Source organism: Candoia aspera, chromosome 2 (assembly GCF_035149785.1).
Source record: "Candoia aspera isolate rCanAsp1 chromosome 2, rCanAsp1.hap2, whole genome shotgun sequence".
Lineage (NCBI taxonomy): Eukaryota > Metazoa > Chordata > Lepidosauria > Squamata > Boidae > Candoia > Candoia aspera.
In genome coordinates, this window is record NC_086154.1 from 118,671,329 (window position 1) to 118,697,684 (window position 26,356).

At 41.4% G+C, this 26,356-nt stretch overlaps 1 protein-coding gene across 2 annotated transcripts in view; it reads left to right on the plus strand.

The window, feature by feature from the left end:
* SDK2 (sidekick cell adhesion molecule 2) overlaps positions 1 to 26,356 on the plus strand; it is a 377,040-nt gene that overhangs the window by 322,262 nt on the left and 28,422 nt on the right. The window contains exons 19-36 of one of the 2 annotated variants that reach the window (XM_063293433.1): positions 4,914 to 5,109; positions 5,460 to 5,558; positions 6,454 to 6,645; positions 9,641 to 9,762; positions 10,666 to 10,775; positions 12,482 to 12,632; positions 14,007 to 14,244; positions 14,369 to 14,484; positions 14,923 to 15,112; positions 15,686 to 15,784; positions 16,071 to 16,265; positions 17,888 to 18,089; positions 18,323 to 18,426; positions 19,579 to 19,649; positions 20,454 to 20,589; positions 21,808 to 21,864; positions 22,493 to 22,594; positions 23,454 to 23,569. In XM_063293433.1, the coding sequence (XP_063149503.1) occupies positions 4,914 to 5,109; positions 5,460 to 5,558; positions 6,454 to 6,645; positions 9,641 to 9,762; positions 10,666 to 10,775; positions 12,482 to 12,632; positions 14,007 to 14,244; positions 14,369 to 14,484; positions 14,923 to 15,112; positions 15,686 to 15,784; positions 16,071 to 16,265; positions 17,888 to 18,089; positions 18,323 to 18,426; positions 19,579 to 19,649; positions 20,454 to 20,589; positions 21,808 to 21,864; positions 22,493 to 22,594; positions 23,454 to 23,569 (2,496 nt within the window). The remainder of the gene's footprint in view (positions 1 to 4,913; positions 5,110 to 5,459; positions 5,559 to 6,453; positions 6,646 to 9,640; positions 9,763 to 10,665; positions 10,776 to 12,481; positions 12,633 to 14,006; positions 14,245 to 14,368; positions 14,485 to 14,922; positions 15,113 to 15,685; positions 15,785 to 16,070; positions 16,266 to 17,887; positions 18,090 to 18,322; positions 18,427 to 19,578; positions 19,650 to 20,453; positions 20,590 to 21,807; positions 21,865 to 22,492; positions 22,595 to 23,453; positions 23,570 to 26,356) is intronic. The other variant, XM_063293434.1, reaches the window with a different exon arrangement.

Here is a 26,356-nt window from a genome sequence, read left to right on the forward strand (position 1 = left end):
GATTAGTATTTTGGAGGCCTAATTAGTATCTAATTAACTTGCTATAGGCTATCTTGCACTCTGCTAATTAAGCACCCAAACATTCTTGCATGTAATACCATCACAAAGTAGTTGATTATGCATTGTTATCGGCATCAGTTAATCGGACAGCCTGTGTGGGATATTATTTTGGAAGGATAAGTACATATACTTATTAAAACTCAACTATTTTTTCCATAATTGATATTTAAGCAACTTGCAATAAAACATCTTTGTGGGCCAGCCATCTACCTAACCACTCTCCAGCTTTTTTTGAAAGCTTCTTCTAGTAGTCGTCATAAACAGCCATCGAAGACATAGCTGTCTGTCTTGTCCTATGCTTGGCAGTCCTTCATTCATTTGAAAGATATCTTCCTTTATGCCTACTTTATGGACAAAATGACTGATTTTTTTTAAAAAAATCATTTTCTTCCAAGCTGCATATCCAAGAAGAGAATACTCTGGTTTCTTTATCATTTATGATGCTCTTCCAAAAAACAAAATAAGGATTGATGAACTCCAATAAGCAATGATCTGAAACTCAGTTACTTCTGGAGTGTGTTCCAGAGGCTGCGGGACCCAGCAGCTATAGGACTTTTTAGACATCCCATGGAAGACAGAGACAGAGCTCCAATATTAGAGGGGCAAATTAAGCCCCCTTCCTGCTAAGTGCTAAGCTTTCAGTGTCAGATCCTTTGCATATTAGTGAAGCTCCTATCTAAGAAAGGACCAAGAAAAGTTGTAGGAAGAGCAGTAGGTGTAGGTGGGCTTGTGTGAATCCAGTAGTTTCAAAGTTCTCTGAGGTCTTCAACGTACCTCACAGAGTTGGATGTTTTTCCTTCCTCAGAGGAGGAAGTAAAGAGTCATAGAAATGCCTCTCTTTCACCCTGCCAAACTTATATCAGCAGGGATTCTGATTCTTCAGCAGTTATCCTTCTTTGAGGGATGTCATAGTGCCTATTGCCTTGAAGGAAGTTGCAGTCAGGCCTGCAGTAAAGAAACTAAATTTAAAGCTCACAGTTTGGTATAATTACTGTCCAGCTTCTAATATTCCATTCTTGAATATCATCAACCATCAAATCTTTATTACAGTCAAAGACCAGCATCAGGAGGGTGGGGTACAGTCAATCAAAAGCATAGAAAATACATTAAAGCCTAAAGAATAATATAAAAAGCTAAAAATTCCCTTCTCACCCCTATGGGTGGTATGTGTCTCCCGCAGCCTTGGGTCCTCTACCAGAGGCCTGGGAGGTTGAGGGTTCTGCACAGTAACTTAGCTGTTCCTAGCACTGCACTCTTCTGGACAGAGGGCTCTGAAGTTGTTCCTGGGATCTGTTGGAGCCACCCTCCCAGCTTGGGGGTGCCCCTACCCCAAGTGGCCCTACCACCACTGGAACCACTTTGGCCTTCACTTTCCACATCCTGTCTAGTTCCTCCTTCACGCCCTGGTACTTCTCCAGATTCTCGTACTCCTTCTTTCTGATGTTGCTGTCACTTGGCACCACTACATCTATCACCACTGCTGCCTCCTGTTCCTTGTCTACTACCACGATGTCCAGTTGATTGGCCAGTACCTGCCTGTCTGTCTGGATCTAGAAGTCCCACAGGATCTTAGCCCTGTCATTCTCCACAACCTTCTGTGGAATCTCCCATCTAGACTTGGGAGGGTCTAGCCCATACACTGTGCAGATGTTCCTGTACACGATGCCAGCTACTTGGTTGTGCCGTTCAGTGTATGCTGTTCCTGCCTGCATCTTACACCCTGCCACTACGTGTTGGACTGTCTCTGAGGCCTCTCTGCAGAGTCTGCACCTCAGGTCCTGTCTAGTGTGGTAGAACCCTGCTTCTATGGATCTGGTGCTTACTGCCTGTTCTTGTGCTGCTACGATCAGTGCCTCAGTGCTGTCTTTTAGTCCAGCCCTTTCCAGCCATTGGTAGGATTTCCCAATGTCAGCCACCTCAGCTATCTGTCGATGGTACATCCCATGCAGGGTCTTGTCTTGCCATGGCACTTCCTCTGCTTGATCTTCCTTCCATGTTTCCTGCTGCCTCAGGCATTCTCTCAACAGCACATCTTTAGGTGCCTTCTTACTGATGAACTCCTGGATGCTCTGGGTCTCATCCAGGACACTGGCTTTGACACTCACCAGAATCCGCCCTCCCTCTTTCCACCTGGTGTACAGTCTCTGGGTGTTGGACTTGGGGTGGAAGCCTCTGTACATTGTGAGGAGCTTCCGGGTCTTCATGTCGGCAGCCTCCATGTCCTCCTTTGGCCAGCTCACTATACCAGCAGGGTATCTGATGACTAGCAGGGCATACATGTCGATGGTGTGGATCATGTTCTTCCCATCGAGTTGGCTCTTCAGGACCTGTCTTATCCTTTGGTGGTACTTGGATGTTGCTCTCTTCCTTGCCTCCTCATCATGGTACCCATGTATTTCTGCTGCTGCTATTGGGGTACAGCATAGAGGTAAGGGCAGGTACATCAAAGGGAGCAAACCAGGGAAGGTGAAGTTTCAGTATTTAGCAGGGCAAAGAGGCAGGCAGGCTGGAGAGGAGTGCAAGGTAGACAGGAATCACCTGATAGAAATAGCTACCTCGTGGAATACCTTCTAGAAGGTTGCAATTCCTACCTGAGTCTAAAAAATAGAAGAAAAGAAAAGTTTGTTTGCCAGGAAAACTCTAGCCTCTCTGGCAGCTGAAGAAGAAATGGCCATGGAAACACAGAGCTCAGCAGCCAGGTGTGAGGGAACAGTCCTACAGTGGGACAATTGGAGCCCTGCAGGCCACCAATCTCCGTCAGGCTCTTCCACCATGTGAATTACATGTTCATATAGGGGTTGTATTGCATTTTCTGATGGAAAACATCTCTTTCCTGCCTGATCACTTTGATTCTGTGTCAGCCCTCTAAAGAGGACCAGATCAGGAAAGCAACACCATGGGAAGACTAGAACTATACTTTATAGAGATAGGCTATAATAACAGAATCTTGCAAGTCTACTTATGTTTTATCTTCTTTCCTTCTTATACCTCAGGGAGGACCCAGCCCAAGTCTCTTCCTAACACTATCTCCTTTCTTAGGGCTTAAGGAAAGCTTCTTCCCTTGTTGTTTCTATAAAGGCTTCTGAATATTCTCTTCAAGGCCATCTCCGTGGCTCTGTACAGTATGAGCAGCAGGCTGGTACCAAAATGGAAGCTTTGTGGCAAGGATATGTCCTCAACAAATTGTTAGCCTTTCATCTCAGTGCCAGGGCAAGGAGAGTGTGTGGATGAGGCCTATATCCCACAGCAGTTACCCACATAGCAGCTAACTTCAAGATTTCAGTTATTCCAAGATTCTGGGATCTAATGTATTGTTGGCTCAAGACAACAAAAATACTGTCAGCATATGGAAAGCAACATCTATTGCATGCACAGTTAATTAAAAGCATACGTAGTAAGCCTGTTAAGATCAATGCACTTGCGCTTGTATCTCAAGTTGCAATGATAAAATAGCAAGCCGGGTTAGAGAATGTAAATTTAAGAATAAATTACATCTTTCTAACTTTATTTTCCCTGATTCTGTAATTTTTGTGTCTTTAGGGATAAATCTGGGCATAGACAATAAGCGAGTTAGTTTCACTGACAGTTTTATTTGAGCATTTGTTGTAACAACTGGTTGAAGGGGACAGTTTAAAGACAAAGAACAACATGATGCTTTTCTTTTCTTTAAAACACATGCACACGCATACACAATCCTCTTCAGAACTCTATTTTCCAAGGCGTACAGAATTTGCTCTTTTAATCCACTGTACCAGATTCTGTATGCATGAAGCAAGTCTATGTTCCACTTAAGTGTGCAGGGGAGATAAGCTAGAAAAATGACCACCATATCCAATATTTGCTCAACCTACAAGAGGAAAGAAAACACCCAAATTGCAAAGTACCAGTTTTGCAGACCCTGCATTGATGATCAGTTGATTGCCAGGTCCAAATTTAAGGTACTGGTTTTGACCTATAAAGCTCTTAATGTGTTTGCACATGGATACCTTCTCCAAACAACTTTGACCTACCTATTAGATCTATCAGGGAGAAAGTGCTGCAAATCCATATTTTCAGGAGCTTTGGGAGGTTGAGGCAAGAAGGTGCTGCTTTTCTGCTACCATGAAACATTGTGGATCAGCCTTCCTGTAGAGATCAGATTAGCTCCATCTATGCTGGATTTTAAAAAGTTCTTAAAGGCCAAGCAGTTTTGGAGAGCCTTCACCTGATGTGTTGTTGCCATCTTTTTATGTTCTTTGTGTTCTCATATGGGACTTGTTTTGCCTTATATTCTTTTATTCTTTTGATTGTGTTGGCATAGAAATATTTTTAATGAATAAATAAATAGCAGAAAAATAGCAAGCATCTCCAGTGCTCATTAATGAATGGTTCTTTCAGTAGCTCTGCTAACTAGAATAATATGCATGCTAGTTGGGATACCAATGTTTAGATAGACAGACAGACAGAAGATAGATAGATAGATCAATCCATAGGCCACCACTGAATTGAGAAAACCAGTGAAGGATGACAGACCTACCTCTCTGCAGGAAACCTTCCTGCATCACCTTTACTAAGTATGTCTTTCTACAAGAACACCTTATATTATGGACTGATTGTGTGGAAAATAAAGTAACATCCCCATATAAGATCTCAGAATTGTTTAAACTTAAGGAAGAAACAATGTTCTAATTCTACCCTTCTTAGTTTTCACTTAATTAAGTAGCGCTGTTTGCCATTCTTTGCCACTTCCTAAATAAATTTTGTTTCTGATTTAATTTTTCACTGGCAGGTTCAATTATTCATTTGATGCATTCATGCAACATACTTACCCAGATTAATCTGATCAAAACATGATTATATTCATTTTCTTTCAGCTGATTGCCTGGGAACCAATACAAGAAGAAGATATGACTGTGGTGACAGTGCGACCTAACTTCCAAGACAATATCCATGTTGGTTATATCTCAGGTCTCAAGAAATTCACAGAATATTTCACATCAGTGCTGTGTTTCACCACACCCGGCGATGGCCCTCGCAGCCCACCACAGCTGGTGCGCACCCATGAGGACGGTACGGCCTTTCCCTTTTGAGCTGGGCAAGGCACAGCTCTTGGATTCCTGTATGTTAAACTATGGGTCCACCCTCCCCTTACACACTAGGCAACATATGTTAAGCACCCTCTTCCATTGCGGAAATCTGCGTTGTTGCCTCAGTTGCAAGGTCTAGCTTTTCATTGCTGAAACTGCAATAACTCTCTGAAGACCCTGATGATTACTGCAGTTAAACTTTCATCCAATCCTAAAGACGGTTTAAATGTGTTCCTCTGGAAAGTCAGGGACATTAGCTTACCTTTTTGAAGAATTCATAGAATTGTTGTTCTATTGTAATTTTCTGGCTGGTGGGATTCTTTGTTTGGCTAGTTCCTGGTCCAGTGGGGCACCTCAGCTTCAGTGAGATCCTAGACACATCTTTGAAGGTCAGCTGGCAAGAGCCCTTGGAAAAGAATGGCATCCTAACAGGTAAGACATACTTCCAGATTAAGAGGTTCATCCTTGAGGTTTTAATTATGTTTTGGTAAACTTCTGCACAGGTGATTAGTGTATCTTCCAGGATATGTTATCATCAGCAAAAGATAATGAACTAATCAGAAAAGTTAACAGCTGGAAACTATATAGAGTTCAGCTCTGGGCCCCTCCACATGTAGCTTTCATGCCAGTCCAGAATCTGCACCATGTCCATCTGTCCCCAAACTTTTGTGGGCTTCTGTAGCACACCTGCACCTGGGACATTTACTTCTTGCTCAGATGTGGCACAGGAGGGAATGCTACAAGAAGAGTTTTGCAGCATTAACACCTACAGTAAGCTACTGGGTAGGTGATTGCCCATTGCTGGAAACTTTCAGTTTGTTCACTGTTCTCCCTGCTCATCTGAAAACAAGGCACCAGACTTCATTTAAAGTGCTGAAGTAGAAGTCAAGTCACCATGGTGCCTTGCCAACATTCCACTTGGGTTAAACTGAACAGAATGCCACTTTATTTTCTCTCCCCATGAAAAGAAACATGGAGGTGCAAGCCCCAAAACAAGAGACAGGGCACTTGCTAGATCCTGATTTTTGTGGTTCCTCTGTCCATGTTTAGGATGGCAAGGGTGAGGATGCATGAGATAGAATAAAAATATTTCTGAGGACGTAGAGGGTAAAATTAGTGGCTCTATGGACATTTTCATGCAGAAATATTTTGGGAACCAGACTTACGATATCTGCTTCTTGGAAATTCATGTAGCCTTCCTCTGTGCTTTGTAGTAAGTAGATTTTAAAGATTTTAGTGAGTTATTTAGGCTTGTTCTGTTTGTGTCCTGGCTATGAATGCAAGATGTGTAGTGCTATGTATCTATTCACATTTTGGGTTCTTTTAGGCTACCGAATCTCCTGGGAGGAGTACAACCGCACAAACACACGTGTTACACACTACCTCCCCAATGTCACCCTAGAATATCGTGTCACTGGCCTCACTGCTCTGACCACTTACACTATTGAAGTGGCAGCCATGACATCCAAGGGACAAGGACAGGTTTCTTCTTCTACTATTTCTTCTGGGGTTCCTCCAGGTAAGCCTGATTTACTGGTCTTGCTGCAGCAATTAGCAGCCTATCACAAGAGTTAGCAGGGATCACTGAGCCTCTGCCCTTCAGTTCAGAATGGAAATTCTGACAAGAGTACATACCACACAGGGGACCATTCTTTGTTTACAGCCAAGGAATGGATGTATTTGACAGGAGCTTGTGATAGAAATTACTAAATAGGTGGGTGTATATACCAATGCATTACAGGCCCAGTAATAAGTACAGAGAGAAACCGATCAATCCAGAGATTTCAAGTTATAAGGAAAATTACACCAGAAGAAGATACAGTTCAAGTAATCATTTAGTGAAAAGTATAGTTGCCCAAATTTTCCTTGTATTTTGTCCGTGTTATTTGAGAGGAAAGGGAACGTTTTGACAAATGTCAAGATTACCTCTCTTTTGATTAAGGCATTTGATTTCTTTTTCTTTTTCAGAAAAGGGGAAAAGTGATAGCAGGAAAGCTATTTTCCTCCCCACTACCCTTTCTCTCCCCACCCCCCACATATTTTTGGACAGCTCTCCAAAAGATAAAATGCAAACTGTATGCAAAAAAGTTGGGAGTTTTGACTCAGAGTGGTTATTCTAAACAGCAGTCCTATATCTGGTCTGAATACTAACGATATAAAGCCCAGCATCTTGCAACCAGGTAACCTGTCTTGTCTCAGAGACTGTTGGTGCCTGCTGTGAAAATTACTAAGACTAGTATTTCATGCTTCAAGAGAGCAAACATGGAGATCTGATTTGAGTGCTCGAAACTGATTCAGCTCTTTTCAGGAAGATTTCCTTAATCTGAACTCTTAACCATGCCTTTGAGGAGCATCAGTTTGGAATACTGGCAAATAGAAATCTTGATACCATGGACCTTCAAAGCTACAAATGCAACTCAAGGGCATGTTAGACAAGGAAGACACCATTGCAAACCATGATGAATCTTAATAAGGGGACAGTGTCTTTTCAGTATATTTCAGCTGCTTTGCGTAACAAAACTTAGCAAGGGACAAACCTTATCTAGGGTCTTATGTTCTTCCCTTTATGAAGGATGATTCTTCTGCTTGCCTTTTTTTACCTTCATGCACAGTTCTGAAGGTGCATCTTCTCAATCAGATAATATTCCATATCTGATTTAATTCAGTTTGACTGAACTTTAACTTTGTCAGTCTCAATTAATTTTCAATATTTGTTCTTTTCAGTAATTCAATTAATTCAAGTGTGTGCTTCATTCATTCAGGCACATAACATGCCTGTCACAATCTGACAACAAGCAACTACTCTCAAGCTTCAGCATTATTAAATTAACAAACATCAAAGTAATGAATATGAAATTACAGACAACACTGTCAGCTCCCCTGGTGACCTTCATGAGATGGAAGTTTTGAATCTGATGAATATTCAGATCACTTTAGATATTTGTTTGCAGCCTGTGCCAATATCAAGCCTGTGCCAAGTAGGTGGCATTAATAAGTCACCATGTCAGTCACCAAAAGCTGTTTGTTGTTTATTCCTGTTTCTTGTTTATGGGCTGAGGTTGGGGTCATTTAGTTTATCTGCTGCTGGCAGGTCTTGATATTGGGGAACAAACAGCACAAAATACACATGTCATGAAACTTATAGGCTCCAGTGCTTTGGAGTGATACAAAAGCTTTAATGAGTTGTAGACAGAGGTTGCTTTCATGCTCACATGCATTCCAAAGCATCTCTTCCAAACTGAATCTAAAGCATTACACAGCCCTAATAAACACCCATTGGATACTTTTTTCTATGAAACTGCAGGGAGAAGAGAAGGATGCTTAATCCTTCCAGCTGGATCACACCAAAGGCCTATCTGCTCCTGGATTCATTTTCCACAATGACTAGCCAGGTGCTTTGTGGAAACACACAAGCAAGAGATGAGGGCAATGACAACCTCCCACCCCAGTTCCTTAGCAATTGTTAGGAGATGCTGGCTGCTTGTAGTCCTGGAAAAATCATATTGTTTTCCTGGCTTAACTATTGAGAGCCTTCTCCTTCCCTGGCAGGAATAAATGCTTCTTCTCTGACACCTCTTGGCTCAAAGTTGCCTCCTTTTCAACCTACTTATTCTTAGAAAACGGTTTTGTTACCCATAAGTATGAGTGCAAATATAATTAGATTCTGTGAAATGATCTAAAGTGAAGCATATTGCTTTTTTATGGCATGGGCACTAGATACCAAAATCTATTTGTATGACTTCTCAACTTCCCTAACATCTTAGGTCACCTTTAGTGAAGTAGGCATTTCCTTGAAACCCAGGGTTTTTAGGAAACAATGTTCTGTAGCCTCTTCACATTCCATTTATTTTTATTTTACTGTAAGAATTTGTATGCCACCTGATTCACCAGAATCCCTTATCTGGGTTTCTATCTAAGACAGCAGTGAACGTTGTAATGAGAGATCAATCTTTAGATGTGACAAGTATTGACATAAGAGCGAAACTGCTTTTCTGCCTCACCCCACCCTACCCCATCCTGCCCACTTGAGCAAAAACATGTTTGATTATCCAGTACCGATGTAGATTTCATCTTTAAGCTGTAGTGTGCGGCATATGTAGCTTGCTGGATCTATGTTGGTTGTCTTCTTTCTACCTTAAAGACTCTTTTGGAATAGTGCATTTCAGTCTTCCCTCTTACTGTCCTTACCAGATTGCATGTTATGCTTGCTCCTGTTGTATACATTAGGTTAGCTCAGCCCTCCTCATCCTGGTATCTTCAAAAAGGGCTGGTCTTCAATTTCCATTAGCCAGGTTGATAGAAAAGACTGTGCTGGCTAGTGATGACAGAAGTAGAAAGCCATCCATTTGGTGGGCACCAGAGTAGAGAAGGCATGACTAGTCAGATAAATTGTCAGTACAGACATTGGGCAAGATGCCATTTTTGTGGTTTATGTAGAATAGCTGGGTCAACTGATGCATCATCTATGGTATGGTTAAATGAGTTCCATGTTCCCTGCTTTCCCTTGTTCACAGAACTCCCTGGGGCCCCAACTCACTTGGGCATCTCCAACATTGGTCCCCGCTCAGTCACACTTCAGTTTCGTCCTGGCTATGATGGCAAGACTTCCATTTCCAGGTGGCAGGTAGAGGTTCAGGTAAGGCAGGTCTCATTTGCTGGTAAAAAAGCAGTGGAAGCTGTTTGTTTCATCCCTTTTATAGGTCTTCATCCAGCTGTTGTATGAAAGTTGAAGACACTTCCTTATCATTACACTTTATGTAAACTTTTTGACATGAAATCCATAATCTCAAATCAGAATAAGACACACACACAGACATACACACACACACACACCTGCATGCTTTTTATTTTGCTCAATTTCAGAAAACTTACCGTAGATCGACCAAATACCGCAGTGGCTAAAGGCAAGAACAAAGAGAAAAGCATGACTATTTGGGAATTGGAATACCTAGGAAAAAGTAAATAGAAGATACCATATAATAGGAGCAATAGACAGAATGGTATATGATTCATAATTATACTATATAACCTTGAGATTTTATATTTATATAGGAATCTCATCCAGAAATATTTAAAATATTTCTAGCAGCAAATCTGTTTGAAAATGAGCAATCCTTTTGAAATCTCAATGAGAAAGTGAAAACAAAGATAGCAGGGAGGTCCAATGCATTGCATAAAGAGCCCTTAAATGCAATGTATTCAATTTATTGTTCTCTTTTTTGTGTGCATGTACTAAAGGATTCCATGTGTATACATTTTTCCTGCTTAAAGACCACCAACAACATAATAACAGAATAATAACAAACAATGAGATGGCAATAATTTATTCTTTCAAGTAAACTGTCATGATTTTTTAAACTTGGCCAAATATTTATTTTATGGTTAGATAAAAGCAATCTTGCTCTTCATTCCCTGAGAACATAAACACCAAATGTTACAATGTTAGTTAACTCATTTTTAGCCTGTTGAGCATGGAAGCAGGCAATGGTCTATGGAGTGGCATACTTTCCCAATTTTACTCTGCCTTGCTTGCTTTCAGGTGGGTCAGGTTGGAGAGAGTGAAGAATGGACCCTCATACACCAGCTGTCTAATGAGCCAGATGCTCGCTCCATGGAGGTGCCCAACCTCAACCCCTACACATATTATAGGTAAGTCAAGGGAATAGGGGAAAAGTTAAAAAAATTGTCACCCATCACTGGAAGGAAACATCAACACATCATTTGCAGCAATGGATTATTGAAATGCATTCTTTGCCCATAATTTCATTAGGTTTTTTTTTTCTGAAAAGAATCAAGGAAGAAGACTTTCAAACAATATGGTCAAAATATTGGGAGTTGTTCTACTTACAACATAATTTTTCAGGCCCTTCTTTCATTAACATTCTTGTATATATTTATATTTTCTTCTTTTAATTGGTTTAACATAATAAAATTATTAAAGAAACAACTAGGTGGTATGAAGAGGGAAAGATGCTGATCCCAATCAAGCTATATATTTTTAAATTTTATCTATTTTCTATCCCGCCTTTATTATTTTTATAAATAACCCAAGGGAGCAAACATACCAAATATTCCTTCCTCCTCCTCCTCTTTTCACCACAACAACAACCCTGTGAGGTGAGTTGGGCTGAGAGAGTGTGACTGGCTCAAGGTCACCCAGCTGGCTTTCATGCCTAAGGCAGGACTAGAATTCACAGTCTCCTGGTTTCTAGCCCGTTGCCTTAACCGCTAGACCAAACTAGCTCTTGTATTACTGTAGTTGCATAGGGACAGAAAGGCAGAGTGATGGTGGTGATGGTGGTGGTGGTGGTGGTGATGATGATGATGATGATAGGAATATAAAGAGGAATCCAGCAGAATCAAGATCTATCTTTCTTACAGCCTACTTCTCATAAACCTGGTCAGAGCTGAGCAAGAAGCCCAAAAATAGGCTCAAGAAAAAAAAACTTCTGTTGCTTCCTGACAATTCATCTTCAGAGCCTTGATACCTCCAAAGATGGAGGTTCCATAAGAAAAGCATGGCTAACAGCTGTTGAGAGACCTATTCACCATTAAGGTTTTCTTGGAAGACCCAACACACAGTTTAGTGATGAAGCATGTAGCCCAATCCTTAAGTGATATCCTTTGCTTCAGAGATGGGCACTTCTTTATTTCAGGATACAAGACACATGGCAAATGTGTGGCATCCTGGGGATTACACCCAAAAAGTGGATAAGGTCAGGGCAGAAGAAGGGGCAGCCAAAAGGATTTTTTTTTTAAATTAAAACTCCTTTAAAATTTAAGAACATTGTCCTCCCCCATCCCCTCCATACAAGACGAGTTTGCTAAATTCCAGGGGCAAACAATTCAGAAGCTACTTGTCATCTGCACAACATGAATTTTTTCCCCTCTGCCTTACTCTCTCAAGAAAACAGTTTCCCTCTTGAAGATATCAAACAGATATCTGTGTGGATATGACAATGATTGCTTGAATTATAGAAAGGCAGATAGACTTAACCCCCATAACCTTTTATGACAACTTTCTTTTTATCTTCGGAAGACTGTTGCAGAGGATGTGGTTTGGCTAAAATTGGGAATGAGGATTGTGGCCCTCCCTACCTTTTCAAGCACCAACGATTACAGGAGTGAATATGGCACCAGATAGGCTTAATGAAAACACATTTGTAGGGTGCTACTTATTTGTATGTTATTACATATTATATAATATATTACATATTATGGCTCCTGCACTGATATTAAGAGGAAAGAGAGAGGAACAGGAAAAAAACAAGACAAAAGGCCACTGAAGGCATGTGAATGTGGAAGTTCAAAATATTCTCCCTTCCAACATTAATCCATTTCATCTCTGCTTCCAGTTTCCGAATGCGACAAGTGAACATTGTGGGGACAAGTCCACCCAGTCTGCCTTCCCGCAGGATCCAGACATTGCAGGCTCCCCCAGATATATCTCCTGCCAATATTACAGTACGAACAGCCAGTGAAACCAGCCTCTGGCTACGATGGATGGTGAGAATTCTAGCCTAAGGAGGCCCCGTAATTATTTCTGGAGGGAAAAAAAGCAGGCAATAACAAAGCCGGGGAGAAGGTGCAAATCACAGGGGGCCAGTCACCATATCATTGTTTACTTAGTGAGCCAAACGAACTTCAGTAAGTGAATTTGAATTCAAGGTGAATAGAGAGATTCATATGAAGTGACAAATACTACTTAAGGCTGGTTCAGAAACTTGGGATATCGCTACAGTGAAGTATTGGGTAATTGAAAAGCAACTTCACCCTTTCCAACTTTTATCATGCTAGGATGAATGGAGGGGTCTAGAAGTACAGTGGAAGGGAAGGGTTGGGGTGTGAAGAGATGGGGCAGGAAGCAAGAGAAGAGGTAATGAATGGGGAATGAAATAAAGATCAAAGGAAAATAGGCAAATGTCAGAGGAACAGGAGTTGAGGGGGCACCATGGGCTATACTTCCTTCCTTCCCATTCTAGGTATTTTTTGGAAGAGTTGTGGGGCACCAACTGAATAACAACAGGCTTAATCCTGAATCAACACCTACACTCTTATCCATGATCCCATTTTCCTCAGACAAAATGATAATTTCCTCAAGGCATAAAATTCTTGCTGCCCCTAACAGAAGCTTTAATACCACCACTTGTCTAAGATAGAGATGCTACCAAGTTAAATTCAGTGATGGAATTAAGGTTCTGACTATGTTGGAAGTCTGACATGATGACTTTATGGATATATTCATGTAGATTTCTTGATCAACAGTGTTATGAAAATGGCTAGTAGTCACTTTTTCCAAAATGTTTTTCAACTTCCCAGTCTAGTCTACACAGTGAGATCTCACTTTCAAGTACTAACCAGGATGAACTCATCTTGGCTTCCCAACCCAGATATGATCAGACAGGTGCTATCACCTGCTGAGGTTATACTGGAAGTACTTCAATACAAATCAGAAACTTTCGGTAATATCTGCTTTGGATTTGGAAGGCTTTTCTATTAAGCACAAGAATTAAGATTCAAAACCTTACGGGTTCAAATTGATTGCTATTCCATACACATTCCTTATGAGAGAAAAAAAGAAATCCAACTGTTTTTTCCCTTCTTTTGCATGTCTTCTGAATTTTTTTTATAATGAATGGTCTTGTTGCCCATTTTCAGTATTTATCATTTCAATTCAAGAAAATTACAAGGTAATTATAAAGAAATCTGGCCATTTGCTCATGAAAGTCACAGCCACTTAGGTAGCCTTTGAAACTTCACCTGTTTTACAAAAGTTAGTGTCTCTTCAGTTGAGTAGGAAAGAAGTGACCCTTTCTGAGGGAGCCATTCTAGAGAAGAATAGGATGCAGGCCAACAGTAATGGGCCCTCTCTTTTCTCAGCCACTGCCAGAGAGTGAATACAATGGCAGCCCTGAGTCGGTGGGCTACCGGTTGCGCTACTCACGTCTTGATGGGCGCAGCCACACACTGACCAACACTATCCATGACCGTGTGGAGCGTGAGTTCACCATTGAGGACCTGGAGGAATGGACTGAGTACCGTGTGCAGGTGCAGGCCTTCAATGCTGTTGGGCCTGGGCCATGGAGTCAGACTGTGGTGGGGCGAACCCGGGAGTCAGGTACTCTCTCCACTCCAGCCATATAAGAAATCTGGTAGGCTTATTTCTGCCTGCTTGGAATTTAACACATGAGGTTCTGGACAATGTAGTAACTTGTATTCTTGTCTGTACTCTGTGCATGTAGTGCCTTCATCTGGACCCACCAATATCTCAGCACTAGCTACCACTTCCACCTCTATGCTGGTGCGCTGGAATGACATCCCTGAAGCTGATCGAAATGGGTTTATTCTGGGCTACAAGGTGAGTATTAAAAATATAGGCCTTGATCTGGTCATCCTTTCCCTCCCTGTTTTCCCTTGTGCCATACTCCAAGGACCTCACCTAAAGTATCATATTCTTCCATGCCTAGTCTCATTGTCTTTCTTCCAGCTTGATCCTGAATCTCCACCTGCAGACCCCTACCATAGTACAGGATTCCTTGGGGAACATTTTTCAGTCTTTAAATTACTTTGTTCCCAGAAAATGGTCTTGCTTCTTTTCCCTCAGGCTTTCCCTTCCTCATTTCCCCTTCTTCAGATCCTGTTTCATGTCATGCCTTAGCCTCTTCCAGGGCTCTCATCCTATCAACTTTACAGGAAAGGATGTTAGTTAATAATGCTCCCCTGATTAGCATCAATGAACTGGGGAAAGGGGACTGTTTGCCTTTATTTTTTATCATTGGTATATCTTCTCTTGTAGATCATGTATAAGGAGAAGGATTCAGATTCAAGGGCCCAGTTCTGGTTAGTGGAAGGCAATGCTTCGCGGAGTGCCCAGCTCATAGGCTTGGGGAAATATGTCCTTTATGAGATCCGGGTGCTTGCTTTCACCCGCATTGGTGATGGGGCACCCAGCAATCCACCTATACTTGAGCGCACGCTGGATGATGGTAGGTGTCCCACAACTGTCTGTCTCTTAGCCATACTTACCTTTAAAAAGATTAGCAACCAAACTTCAACACCGTCCTCATTGAAAATGTTCAATAATTCAAGCCTTTATCATACACAATGATCCAACGTACAATAAACTTCCTTTTTCAGCCTTCATACATATCTCAGGGATCTGCCAAAGAGTACAATTTTCCTTCACTTCTCTGCATGCCCTCCATTAACTACATTCCACTTGCTTGTGATATTAACTGGGTCTGATCCCACTTAGCTTTTTGAGAATCTTGAACCCAGCACTTCCTGATAGAGAGCTTAGCCTTTTAGCCAGTGCACTACCCTACATTGTCCCTACCTACGTTATAAAATCTCGATCCTGCATTATAAGCAGCACCCCTTCTCCATACACACTCTGTCCTGGTCACCCCAAAACAATATTGGTTTTAGTGTCATGTACCACTGAGGGCGTGTATCTGTGTTTGTGTGCACATTCCATTCTCTGCCTGTATGAATAAATCAGCGTATACCTTAGTAGCTCAACCTAAGCATCCATTGTCTCTTGCCTTGATGTATTCCAGTGCCCGGGCCACCGGTGGGCATTCTCTTCCCTGAAGTGAGAACAACTTCTGTTCGGCTAATCTGGCAGCCTCCTGCGGCTCCCAATGGTATCATTCTAGGTAAGGCAGAGGAGTACAGAGTGACCCAAGGACTGGAGGCTTCTCCCATCTGTCTTTTTGAACAGCAAATAGTGCCACAGAAAAATTATGGCAGGATAAAAAGGGAACCCAGCTCAAACTTGTGGGCCAGATCCTTGGACTCTAATTTGTAATAATTATTCCAGTGATTGCAGTCTACTTCCATTGAGAGAACAACTTCTTCAGCTGCCCCAAAGACAGCCATAGGGGGCGGCACCCCTTTTCTCCAAACATTTTCTAACACAGTGCTACTCTGATTCTGTGGCAGCATACCAGATCACTCACCGCCTCAACACTACGACTGCCAATTCAGCCAGCGTAGAAGTCCTCAGCCCCAGCGCACGCCAGTTTACTGCTACCAACCTTAGGCCTGAGTCCACCTATCTCTTCCGTATCACAGCACAGACCCGAAAGGGCTGGGGTGAAGCTGCAGAGGCTCTGGTAGTCACCACAGAAAAGAGAGGTAATTGGGCCAGGACACAAGAGTATCTGAAATTACACTGAGACAAAAATTAGGCATGTCTCACCAGTGGGTGTATGTTTGCTCCTAAAGACTGTTTTAAAAATTCTCTTAAGACAGTGCATGGCTGAGTAGCAAACTGGTATTGCAATTAACCCTTTCATTTTCAGCCATTTTTGTACTCAATATTTCCTTTCCTTGTACCACTCCCCACCAATCACTGTTCCTTTTTCTCAAAGAGAGAAGAGCTATATAATATAACTTCCTTCCCATTTCAGTGCCTGGAAAAACAGCTTGGGAAAAGGGAGGTGCTATTGAATGGATAAATAGCTGAAGGGAAGAAAAGGAAAGAAAAAGAAAGAAAGAAAGAAAGAAAGAAAAAGAAAGAAAGAAAGAAAGAAAGAAAGAAAGAAAGAACTCAAGATGAAAGGAGAGAGAAAGAAGCAGCATTTCAGTTTTTCCCTCACTTTAAAGTTTCAGCCTTTTGAGGCTGTGTTTAAATAAAATAAGTCAAGACTGACATCCAATTGGGCTCTAAGTCTTTGATTTAATTCTGCAAAATGTTTCAGCCTTTAAGGGTTTCCTGACAAATTAGGAGGTTAGCCTTCAGGAGATCTACTTCAATGGCCATCTTCTAAGTTGCAGATGCATGCAATAGTTAGTATTCCGGAGAAGTGCAAACCAAAATTCTGTGGGTTCAGTACTGATAACAATGCATTAAGCAGAAGGTTAAAGTTATGAATGGGTAATTTGTATATTACAAATCAGATTCCTATTAAGGCATGTACAGACAAGTGCATCATGCAATACATTATCAATTATTGCTGAAAAACCATCAGTTTTTCTTCTAATAATGAGCCTATTTCAAGGAAACCCCATTTTCTTTCAGACTACAGGAAAATTATGCCCCCAGGTGCTCATCTTTTAAGAAGAGTAGTAGGAGTAAATGCTTTATAGCATATTAGTGACCATATATCAAAGGCATTCATTTAATAGGCCTATAATATATATAATATAGTTAATGATGATTGAACTGATCGTCATTTCCATACGTTTTGTGACTTTCTCTACATTAATTTTGTTAATATTTTCTCATTCTTACTTAAGCAATTGAACATACTCCACTGGACCTTTTAAGCAAAGGATTTTTTGTGAAGCTCATTATGAATAAAAAATCTTACCACCCAAAGTGTTACCACTCCCTGCCTTTTATTTATTAATCCTTCTCCAACCTTGTCAACTAATGTCTGCTTTCAGAATGGTTATCCAGACCCAACTGTTTTCATGGAGTCAATATACTGTGCTGTTTTAAAAAAAACCCAAAGAGGTATTGGAAGCATCATATTAAACTGTATGAATGGATGAACCATCTGTGATCACACATTTTAAAATGAAAAACTGGGATTTGTAGGAAACCAGTGAATTTACTAGACATCAAAGCCAGTTAGATAGTGTGAGATTGAGTACAGAAGGAAAAGGTACCTGTTTAAATTAATAAAGGGTCAGGATTCTTGTGCATATTGTACCATCCTGAAAATAATCTCTGACCTACCCCTATCATTACCGTATCTGTTTTCATCCCATGCTTCAAGCTTTCAGTGATCTGTATCTTTCTTATCTCCCAGACCGTCCTCAACCACCCAGCAAGCCAACTGTGTTGCAGGAAGATGTCAAGGCCAGGAATGTGCTATTGTCCTGGGAGCCAGGCAGTGATGGGCTCTCACCAGTCCGGTATTATACTGTGCAAACAAGGGAACTCCCTGATGGGAAATGGATGCTGCATTCTGCATCTGTCAAGCACAACACCACATCCTTCATAGTGAACAGGTGAGGCAGGAATTGATGCAATGCGGGAGGCATTTATTCAGAAGGGAAAACCACTGTTCAGTGTTCCAATTTGTTAGTCTGTTCTGTTTTCCAAGGGCCTTAGGAAAAACTTGCTGGTCTTGGAATGAAAAAAGAAAAAGTTAGGATGTTGGGCTTGGCAGACAGAAGGCAACAAAACATGTGGGAAGTTGTTCTTCCAAAACCAAACCAGATATCATGCATTCTGTTTGCAGATTGAAGCCATTCACCACCTACAAATTCCGTGTTAAGGCAACCAATGACATTGGTGACAGTGAATACAGCGAAGAGTCAGAATCACTCACCACTCTCCAGGCTGGTATGCAAACGTATGAGGTCATGAATTACTACCAAATGTGAAACCTTTTTCCTCCCATCTTGAGGATAAAGATGATTGTGCAATGCAAAAAATAATGAGAATTCAGTGAATGCATTGTAGCATTCATAGGAACACTGATTATTTTTTCCCCAGTCTGTCTGAAAAGATCTCATCTTTGAGATTTACTAGCTGTGCAACCAGACAAAAGAAAGAAAGCAAATTCAGGACAAGGAAAGAATAAATAAGGGGGGGATGCCTCTTCTCTGCTATCTGGTCTCCCATTTGTATAATAACCCATCTTACATCTAACCCTATTCAGATTCATTGCTATCTTTCCCCTGTTGTAGATTTATCTCTCATGTTTTATTGGTAGTGGCCTTGTTTGTGTTAGAATGCAAGAGAAGAAGCTATATATAAAGCTGGATATTATGGGAAGCAAACTTTCTGCTGTGACAAACTGAGGAGGTTGATACAACTGGGATTCAGTTTAGAGAATAGTGTTAGGCACAATTAAGATGAACAACAGAACTATAATAGAAACTGAAGATTGAAAATATAATGGAGTGAAATCTGTGGAGAAACTAATGAAAAGAATGATAAGCAGAGAAAACAAGTGGCCCTTAACAAATTCAGAGAGAGCATAAATGGAGTTGTAAAAAGGCCAAGATAAATCTATTACAACTAGACCCATTACTCCGTATCAGTGAAGTATTCCATCAGCAAATCATCTTGCTTTAGGATCATGATATCCTCCACTTGAGAGCCAGTTTGGTTAAGGCGCCAGGCTAGAAACTGGGAGTCCGTGAGTTTTAGTCCCACCTTAGGCACAAAGCCAGCTGGATGACCTTGCACCGGTCACTTTCTCTCAGCCCTAGGAAAGAGGCAATGGCAAACCACTTCTGAAAAACCTTGCCAAGAAAACTGCAGGGACTTGTCCAGGTAGTCTCTGAGAATTGGACATGATTGAATGGATTAAAAAAAAAATCCTCCAAGTAGCTAGGAAATTGTGATCACATCTGGTCTTCATCTCCAAAAAGAAGTTCTCGTTTAAACTTCTGTGAAAGATGACATCTCCTTAGCTTGCATTTCCTGGTGTTCTTTGCATCATAGTAAGAGCTTGAGTATTTGACTTGTATTTCTTTTTCTCCTCAGCCCCAGAGGAAGCTCCCACCATTTTGTCAGTGACACCACACACCACCACATCAGTGTTGATCCACTGGCAGGTAGAGTAGCATATTCTTTCATTCATTTCCCCATTTTAACTCTGAATAAAAGAATCAGAATGTTCAGGGATTCCCACATTTTTAAGAAACGTTTTTGGTCCCTGTACTATACTGTACAGTCTTTGGCATAGTGCTCTAAGCTTGTTTTCCTGAGGGAAGAAGTAATTCCAGTTATGTAAGCTTATACAAGTAAAGCTGAACAAAGATAGCAGGATTGCAACTTATTTTGAGTAAACAGTTGTTTTCCTAGTTCCTCATTTACTCCCACCCAACATTGTTATTTGAGCTGATAACTAACACAAAGAAAAGTTCTGCATTCACAGTAGAATAGCTGGCTTTGCTGTTGAAACACAGGACATCATAAATGGATCATGTACCCCAGGATTTATGGGAAGGGCTGACCCTCCTTGCAGTGTAAAAAGAAGAACTCCAGTTGGCATGTGTATAGTGGCGGGGGGGCCGGGCCGAGAACAGGTAACATAAAAGAATTTAGAGTGGAATTCATGAAAAACAACCTGTGGAATGTTGACTTGAGATCAGTAGAAAGCTGGAGGGATCTGTAATGGATAGTTGGACTATTTCAACCCACTAATCCTCAGTTCTGGGGCATCTTCTGCCTATATCCCTGGATTCCATTCTGCTGGCAGGGGCTGCTTTTTAGCAGCTCTTGGCTAGGCCACAGAAGGGACAGCATGAAAGGACAAAGGAATGATATCCCCCAGAATCATCACATTTGGAGATAGTGCCATGGGTAATCTGTGCTTAGAAGAGTCACTTTTGCATTCACTGTGTCTTCTTATACAGGGCCCATCTGAGGACAAAATCAATGGCATCTTGCTAGGTTTCCGCATCCGCTATCGGGAGCTGGCATACGAAGGGGTACGAGGCTTTATTGCACGCAGTGTGGGCAATCCCAATGCCAGATGGACAGAGCTGACCCGTAAGTATGCAGAGGGAGAATATATGAGTTGAGAATAATCAGAACGTAGTTCATTCACCAGGCTTCTGGTAAAAGGTTGCTGTACCGATTGCTTTTAAATGATTTTGCCATATCATTCCCAAGCAAGCTGTTTATAAGACCTGGTCCTAAGGATTGCACTGGTTCTCCCAATGCTTCCTACAATGATATGGCTTATGTTCAGAAACTCCTTTTATGCTAATAAATCCAGAAACTCTTCTAGAGCAATACGTGATTGAACTTGTGCTGAAAATGCTAACTCCAGCAAGAAGCCAGTATATCCATCAAAAATCCAAAACAGCACTGTCCAGGATTCCTCTTTCTGATACATCATAGTTTGAAACAATCTCTTTTTCAAGAGATATTAAAATACACCATAAAACACTAGTTTGAGAATTGGAAAACCTACTCCCCCAGGTTCACATACAGCAGGGTTTCTCCACCTTGGCAACTTTAAGATGTGTGGACTTCATCTTCCAGAATTCCCCAGCCAGCCATGCTGGCTGGGGAATTCTGGATGTTGAAGGCCACACATCTTAAAGTTGCCAAGGTGGAGAAACCCTGACATACAGTATATAATAATGCATGTATCATAGAGGTTAATAAAACAGCTGTGTAAAAACTGCAAGACATTCCACTGAACAGATATAACATTTTGGTGACTTACTAATGAAAATATACCCAGGCCCACTATTTTAGATCACAAAAATACACAAGCAGAAACATCCCACATATAAACTTCTCCTGAAGGGAATATCTGGAGCAGTTGTTTATGGCCTTTTGTTGCATGAGACCACAGCTGTATTTGGTCCTCTTGTGGTTGCAGCCTTTGTGTCAGTGTGTCAGTCCTTAGCAGCTCAAGCTCTTGGCTGCCAGAGGGGGCTTTTATGGATGCAGAATGATGGGACACATGTATCCAACCTATCCTAATGCCTGTAATAGATTCTGGGCAATTTTGTTTGTCCTTTGAAACTTTGATCGCCCTTCTCTTCCTAGGTATTTGTCACCTTCCCACCCCACCTTCCCTGTTCTCTGGAGACCCCTCAACATTCCTTGCTTGGACTGAGCTTTTCTCCCTGAGCTGCTCTCTTCCCCAATAATGATGTTGCTTAGTTCAGCTTGTGTTGTCCAAGTGTTTCTTTACATGTAGCTAACCTTGCACTGACCGCTTTCCCCTTCTGACCACCTGCCATCCCACAGCAATTTACGCCATGCGGAACCTGAGCGAGGCCTCCCTCACACAATACGAGCTGGACAGTAAGTGGGTGCTCCTCTTTTGTCTGTACCCTGGTCTCTGCTTGAGTCTCTGGGCTCGCATGTGTGAAGCAATTCCTTCTTGCTCTCAGCTGGATTGTTGGGGATGATGAGAATTGCATGTCTGGAAGGGAAGATGCTGTAGGTTAGAGCCATGTTTCTCATAGCTAAGGGTAGTGGGTGTGGTTTCCAGTTAACCCTCTTATCCCCTTTCTTGCCAAATCCAACAATTAGTCAGGGTACTTTCTGAGTATATTACAAGAAATAATTACAACAGAACCCATTTTGAGAACCCATTTAAAACAGCACCTTTACTCACAACTACAATTAGGACTTTTTTTCCTTTAAGGTTCACATATTAGAATCCCATGCAATAAACCAGAGCTCTTGCTTTGTTCTGTGTTTTGTTGTTGTTGTTTTGGTCAGGAATTATATTCTGCCTCCATTTTCCAACTTAAAGAGTTAGGACAGGAAGTAGGACATGCCACTGTGGCCAGGTTCTCAAGCAAGTAATAGTGAGAGGAAAATGAGAGGGAGCTAAACAGAGGGCATGTGCTGCTACTGTGGAGGCAGCCCAGATGAGCTCTCCTTCTGACTTCTGGATGATCACTGACCTTCTCCATCTTTGCAGATCTGAACAAACACCATCGCTATGAGATCCGAATGAGCGTCTACAATGCTGTGGGTGAGGGGCCCACCAGTTCACCACAAGAGGTCTTTGTTGGTGAGGCTGGTGAGTTGAGCATCTGCTTTGTAGAAGTCATTCTGCTTTGGGTCTCCATGTCATTTTTTACCTACCTATCTGTAATGGTATGTGGGAAAAACCTTGGGAGACAGGGCAAAGAGATGCTGCCTAGGGAACGGTCAGATAAGAGATAGCATAGCCCACAGCTGGATAGTGGGTGGGGCAAGAGGCTCAGAAGGGACCCTCCCTAGTTTCTCAGGCTGTAAAGGAGATGGCAGTAGAATTGCACTTTCAGACTTGCAAGATTCTGTTAATGTAGCTTTACAATAAAGTAGAATTAGCTCATCTGGTCATGTTTCCTATCTGGTCTACCTGGTAAGATTGATGTTAATCTTGCAAGTCTGATAGTACAATTCTCCCGCTGTCTCCTTTACAACCTGAGAAACTAGGAAGGGTCTCTTCTGAGCCTCTTGCCCCACCTACTATCCAGCTGCAGGCTACGCTATCTCTTATCTGACCATTCCCTAGGCAGCATCTCTTTGCCCCGTCTCCCAAGGCCTTTCCCACATACCATTACACCATCTGGGTTACAGAGGATTAGCTCAGGGTTAAATCGTAGAGTTTTTTGACAGATTGCCTGCAGCTGTTGGGGAAATCCATTAGAATCAACTCCAGTAATAAGCAACAGTTCCATTCTTTCATCAGTAAAAAGACAGCTGCCAGGAGGATGCCAAGCAGGCTTGTATCCCAAGAGAAAGTCCATGGCCAAAGCATGGCATTTGTACCAGGCATTTGGAGACAAAGGTCTGGTTTAAAGCAAAGCAACTCCTGCCTCTCCATGGGTGTGCACGAGCACTTGTTTCTCAGTCCAGCACATTCTGATTCCCATTCTCTTTGCTTTCTTCAGTCCCCACAGCTGCACCACAGAATGTAGCTATCCAAAGTATCACAGCTACCCAACTCGACATTACTTGGGAGCCACCACCACCTGAGACACAGAATGGAGACATCCAAGGCTACAAGGTAACTACGCAGTGGAGGGGAGGGAAGGATCTTCCCTGGAGGTGCATCGGTGCTTTTTTCACCCTGGCAAATGTTTAAGGATGGGGGCCAGAATCCTCTGCCTGGTACAAATTGGGAACAGACTTACAGCTGTTGCTGTTTCTTCTGTCATTGTTACATAAATGCATCACAGTGTATTCTTCTTTGTTGCTATATTGGCTAATCTTTTAGAAATGCTTGCATTAATGGAGATTAGTGTCCAGTGTCAGGCTAAATGGCACCACAGAAAGTTTTATGGCACACTGGAAATTAACATGTTCATTAATCCATAACATTTCATGGATTAATGTCTACTGTGTATTAGAATTGCATGGAATTACCCAGAGTTATAGATGTATACACTGATGGGTGGGTGGATGGAAATCAGCATCAAATAAAATACAGGAAGTATAGACAATGATAATTACATTATTACCTGTGGTCATTCATAAAACAGTAATTGGTAATAACATAGGCATCCTGGAGACAATACTGTAAGTTAATTGTTTAGTCCTTAAGGTGCCACAGTACTCTCATTTGTTTTTGCTGTAATAGATTAACCTGAGAGTCTCCTTCTGGAAACAGATATTTTACAGCATCTTACAGTCCCCCTCTTGCTCTTTTTAAAGCCAGGTGTTATTTTGCCTGTTTTTGTTTTGTTTTAATAATAGGGATGAGCAAGGGGTCAAGGGACACAACACAACCTCAGGAGGCCTTCCAGTATCATGGTGGTGTAACCTCTCCTATTCCCAACCTCTAAATCTATCCTAAACCCTGAAAAACACCCAATAGTACTATCAAAATTGGTTGCACAATTTTGGGTGCCAGGGCACTACAACTGGTTAGATCCATCTCAAGTGCTATGCCCACTTCTAAGCACCACATTTTAAGAAAAAAATAATAATGGAACAAGTATAAAGAAGAGCAGTAAGGGTGATTGGGGATGGAAACATACATGGAGAAACTGAAGAAACTGGGTGGAGGCATGACAGAATGTTAAAAGTACTTGAAAGGATGTCACACAGGAGAGCAAGACCTGGTTTCTATCATTCCACAGAGCAGCTCATGGGATAATAATCTTAAATTACAGGAAGGCAGTTTCCAGTTGAGTGTTACGAAAAAAGTTCTCAATGACACAATTCAATAATGGAGCCAACAATTATGGGTGGTGGTGGTCTCCTTTTACTGGATGTATTTATACAGTAGCATTCAGGGATGTTCAGGGATGCTTTAATCTGGAATTCTGCACCAAGCATAATGGTTTCTTTCAACAGTGTGATTCTATGAAATGAGGCATTGTGAGCCACATGCAACCTGTCTACTAACAATTAATGTGCTACAGCAGTTAAGATGTTGGACTAGGAGAGGGGAGACCCAATTCTAGTCCACCCTCAGCCACAGAAGCTCAGTGGGTGATTTTGGGTCAGTCCAATCTACCCCAAAGGGCTGTTGTGGACAAAAATAAGAGGAGAAATCACTATGTACACCACTTTGAACTCATGAAGGAAAATAAATAATACATATACGTATATCACAGCTTGCCTTACCACTATTTCACAGTGGGAGCAAGTCTGCAACAGCCCCATGTCTAGAATGAACAAAGAAAAAAACACAGTTCCACCCTTCACCTGTAAGTGATGCTGTTGAGTTTCAAATAGAACAGTGGGATCTCATGCCTGATACCCTGTCATAAGGGATGCTTTTGCCTCTGAGGATGTTCTTTCTTGTTTCCATATATATTCCAAATGTGTAAAGGACTGCCTTTAAGACTCACATAGTATAGGCACAATTGTCGTATAAATCAGCCTTTTCCACTCTAGTGCATTCCTAATATTTTGGACTAACTCAAATAATTCTACAGCTAGCTTGGCAGGTTGGCTGTATATTATTATAATTACTTAATTAATTAATTATTAAACTTGCATTCTGCCTGGCTCTGGGCAGCTCACAACAATCAGAAATCACAATAAAATCAATTTAAAAAGTAAAGATAAAAGATGCAAGCACAATGAAGCGAGGGGTCTCACTCTCTCTTGCCAAAGGCCTGGTGAAAAGCCAGGTTATTATATTATTATAATTATTATAATAGTCAAAAAACCAATATGCTTTCTGAGTACTTTCTGTCTAGAATTGCTTTCCTCAGCCAAATATCCTGCATTTGTATAAACATTTAACTCATAATATTATATATTATATTATTATAATATAATGTAATGTAATGTAATGTAATGTAATATAATAATAGATTATAACCCTTATAATACAGGGGTTGTAATATAACCCCTATATAATATATTATATAATTAAACAGTATAGTATATTATCGTATCGTATCGTATATGGGTTAAATGCCTACATAAATGCAGGATATTTGGCTGAGGAAAGCAGTTATAGACAGATTTGTACTCCAGAAAACTTACTGGTTTTGTGACCTCATTATATGCAATTAAAGCTACAAAAGAAGTGGCTTTCATTCAGAACAACTTCTGTCATTCTCCCAAATCCAGCATTGCAAACTGGTAAAAGGCCACCTTGATCTGTTGTCCCCTGGTTGTGCAGTTGAAAGTACATTATGGAGGTAGAAGTGTTCTCTTGCCAATCTCAGACAAGTATCATCTGGCTTCATATGTCCAATAAGGGATCAAGGGGACATTTTAGAAGCCAAACAAGTGACCTTTGGGGAAAGTTGCTTTCTTGTTTCCTAAGAAACTGTAAGGGTGCCAAGAAGCGTTGCCATGGAACCTGTTTGTTGTCGTCTCTTTGGTACCA